The 3,534-nt window shown below is 46.9% G+C and overlaps 1 protein-coding gene across 1 annotated transcript in view; it reads right to left on the bottom strand.

The window, feature by feature from the left end:
- CACNA1C (calcium voltage-gated channel subunit alpha1 C) overlaps positions 1–3,534 on the bottom strand; it is an 865,289-nt gene that overhangs the window by 157,430 nt on the left and 704,325 nt on the right. The window contains exon 11 of the mRNA XM_045295927.1: positions 2,908–2,934. Within this exon, the coding sequence (XP_045151862.1) occupies positions 2,908–2,934 (27 nt within the window). The remainder of the gene's footprint in view (positions 1–2,907; positions 2,935–3,534) is intronic.

Raw genomic sequence — 3,534 nt, 5'->3', positions numbered from 1 at the left:
CACACACACACGCATTTCATTCTTTTACAAGTAACTAACTTCCAAGGAGACCCTGAGAGACTGGAGCAGACTGAAGTTTGTGCCTGCTGCTATGGCATGACGGAGGTCAAGGGCAAAGTGGAGGCCCTGTGCCACTGGCCTGGCAGTGCTCCCAATGTGATGGCCCCACAGGTGTCCCTGCAGGCAGCGAGCTCACCTCTGTAAAGCTGGCCGATGGAAAGCCAGGTCGTACGGTTATTTGATTGATCGCTTCCAGTTGCTGAAGACTTCCAGAATGACAGCGATCCTACTCTGAGCTTTAGTTTAATTAATTCCTCCACGTGGAGACTTGGCTTAATAGTATAAGGTTATGGTAATATAACATTAATTACAAGTCCTAATATCAGATCTATCACTCTGCTGACTCTCCCCTAAAAGTTTCCTTTGAGTACGTCTTTTACAGGAACGCTAACTTTGCTATCAGTCAGTTTTTGAAACTGAATCGGTCAGTTGGCGATTCATTTCTATTATTTGTCATTGATACACGTTTTTTTTCATTTGAGAAAAAGATGAAGAATACTTGGCTAAGTTTCCTGGCCTTTTCAATCCATTGCTGTTCCCTACAGAGCTAGGCTCAGTGGGCTGCAGGATCTAGACTAGCCCAAAGCCTTCAGATACTATGCGTTGGAATCAACTCAACGCCAGTGAGCCTGGTTTTTGGAAAGACTAGACTCCTTAAAGGTGGCTGGCCTTAAACATCTGTTCAACAGCATCGCACTAGAGCTCTTCACTCTAGACACAGGATTCAAGGACCAGTCCTCACCAAGCCCGGCTTCCTTTCTGGGATCCTGAAGCCCTGCCTCCCTCTCCATTCAACCAGATTCCATGCTGGAAAAGATCCGAGGAAAAGAGATTTGGGAGACTCAACATTTAACCAAAAGGGATTAGTCAAAATACAGCCCCGGACTAAATTTGCCCCGTTGGAGTAAACCCTGTGTTATCTGTTCTCTTGCTCCACAGTAGGTGAATCCACAGAAGCAAGATGAGATCAGTTCTGGAAAAACCCAAATGGTTTGGCCGGTGAAAGTTCAAGGGGGGTGCGGTAGTTACATGATCAGGTGTCAATTTAGGACTTGAGAGGATTAAGAGTGAAGGGGTGGAGTCTAGTCTGTCAATCGGGTCATAGCCAAGGAGGCCCCTGTGTGGGCGTGGCCTTCTCCTGAGGATTGTGGGAACTCCTGGATTTCTTCCTTGGAGGCACCTGGGAGAGCTTGCAGCTGACAAGTCACATGGAACTATGTAGTGCCATGAGCTGGAGAAGTCACATGGACCTACCCTGATGCAACCAGACCTCTGACGCCGGAGAAGGCACATAGAGTCCCCTGCCAGTGCCGAGATGATTACAACGCCACTGGATCCAAAGACTTTCTACCCATTGGCCTGTGATCGTCACTGCATGTGCTTCATGAGTCTGAAGAGGACTTTATCAATTGGTATCGGACATATGTGTTAATATTGGATTGGATTGTGTTAATTGGTATCGGACATATGTGTTAATATTGGACTTGGACTGGACTGGGTTGGGATGCTCTCTTAAAGTACAATTACCCTTTATATAAAACTCTCTTATACACATGTGCATGTGTATGAAATTGTTTTTCTAGTCTACCCAGACTAACACGGGGAGTAAATGCACCCTGCTACACATATCTATCCATCTATTTCAGGGGTCCTCCAAATTTTTAAACAGGGGGCCAGTCCACTGTCCCTCAGACCCGTTGGAGGGCCGGACTATAGTTTAAAAAAACTATGAACAAATTCCTATGCGCACTGCACACATCTTATTTTGAAGTAAAAAAAATGAAAGGGGGAAAAACAGGCCGGATAAATGTCCTCAGTGGGTTGCATGTGGTTCGCGGGCTGTAGTTTGAGGACCACTGATCCATTCATTCAACAATTACTGGACAGGCCCTTCGCTAGACTCTCCATAAATAGCTCCGAGTTATTGCCTACCTCAGAGCATGCACCGAGGAGCGGAGGAAAGGCGTGTGTAAGCAAGCAGTTAGAATGCAGTTTGGTGAGCGTAGTGATGGAGGTGTGAGCAGTGCACTGTGGAGTGGAGGCAGGGGAGTCAGTTCTCCCTGGGGTGTCTGCAGAAGTCATCAGGGACACTGTATATTCTGAAGTTGTTCCTACACAAAAGCCCAGGGTCTTTGGACAAAGATTTGGGGACAGGGAGAATTCAAGTGGAAGAACGGGCCTATGGAAAGGCAATGGCAGCAGTGCGTGAGGAGTCTAGGAATCTCCGAGTCACTGCCAGTCGTGCTTTGTGGTTGGCGCAACGCATATGTGAAGGGGGGGTGGGGTGGCGTGTAGAGAAAGTAAGGTTGGGAGGTCACTGTGAGGACTGACGATCACGGGGTCTTATGGAAGGTCCTGACAATGCGCTTTCCACAATCCTCTAAGCTCACAGCTCGGTGTTCCCGAAACATGCAGCAGGTCCCAACTGTTTCCCTAGTGCTTACTGTAGCTAGATCTCATCTGAGACAGGAGGGCGACACACTTGGTCTCACAATCTCCTGGGGATGTATGGCCCTGATCTGACTCCACACACCCTTTCTTATGCCTAATATCCTAAGTTACGGTAAAGACAGATGTAACAAAACGTTTGTGATGTCAACCATCTTAGTACCATTCAGCAACATTATGTTTATCATGTTGCTCAACTATAACCCGTAACCGTTCTGAGATTTTTGATAGCCGGACATATGAAAAGCAATTTACTTTCTTGGAAGGACACCTTCTATTGTTCCTTCATCCCTCCACCCCCTCCAACAACTGGACGGCATTGCACTGGGCCATCTACAAGGGCAGCTGAAGAGAGAGCTGGGTGTGGACGGAATGCTCAGTGACCGGCATCTCACTCACCTGAACTTGGACTTGGAGATCCGGTGGCTGGAAGAGAAGAAGGAAATGTTACCAGATGGCATGTGCAGGCTTTCTTCTGTTCAAAACACAGTCAACGGTCCCAGAGATGGCTGACGGTCTTTGGGAGCCACCCAGGAGGTTTCAAAAAGTCCATGGAAAATGGAATTTTTCTACCAATTAAAAAAAATAATTTCATTGGGGGCACGGACTGCTCTTATAACAATCCATGCATCCATTGGGTCAAGACCATTTGTACATATGTTGCCTTTACCATTTTTTGAAGCCCCCTTGCATGTGGGCTCTTGAAGGGCATGTGGCATGCATTAGAAAACTTTGGGGAGAGAGGACCCTATTCACCAACCATCTCCTGGCGAGGTTGGGCATTTGGACACTGAAGCCAAGAACTGAGACAGTAGATAAATCTACAGACCGATTATCTTCTAAAAGTGCCAGTCATTCATGAAGAGGGGCAACATTATGTCCTCAGGTAATGAGGGTGTGTCCAGCGAGTTGCATGAGGTCCTGGTAAGAAGGGAGCATGGAGGAGCTGCATCTTTTTTTTTCTTCTTTGCAGTAGTATTTAATGTTTAATCTACTCATCTCTCTTGAGCTAAACATTGTGACTTA

The sequence above is a fragment of the Echinops telfairi genome, unplaced genomic scaffold (genome assembly GCF_000313985.2).
Source record: "Echinops telfairi isolate 266 unplaced genomic scaffold, ASM31398v2 ScPeMD7_6273;HRSCAF=7185, whole genome shotgun sequence".
In the NCBI taxonomy this organism is placed as follows: domain Eukaryota; kingdom Metazoa; phylum Chordata; class Mammalia; order Afrosoricida; family Tenrecidae; genus Echinops; species Echinops telfairi.
This window is presented reverse-complemented; position numbering and strand designations above follow the sequence as displayed.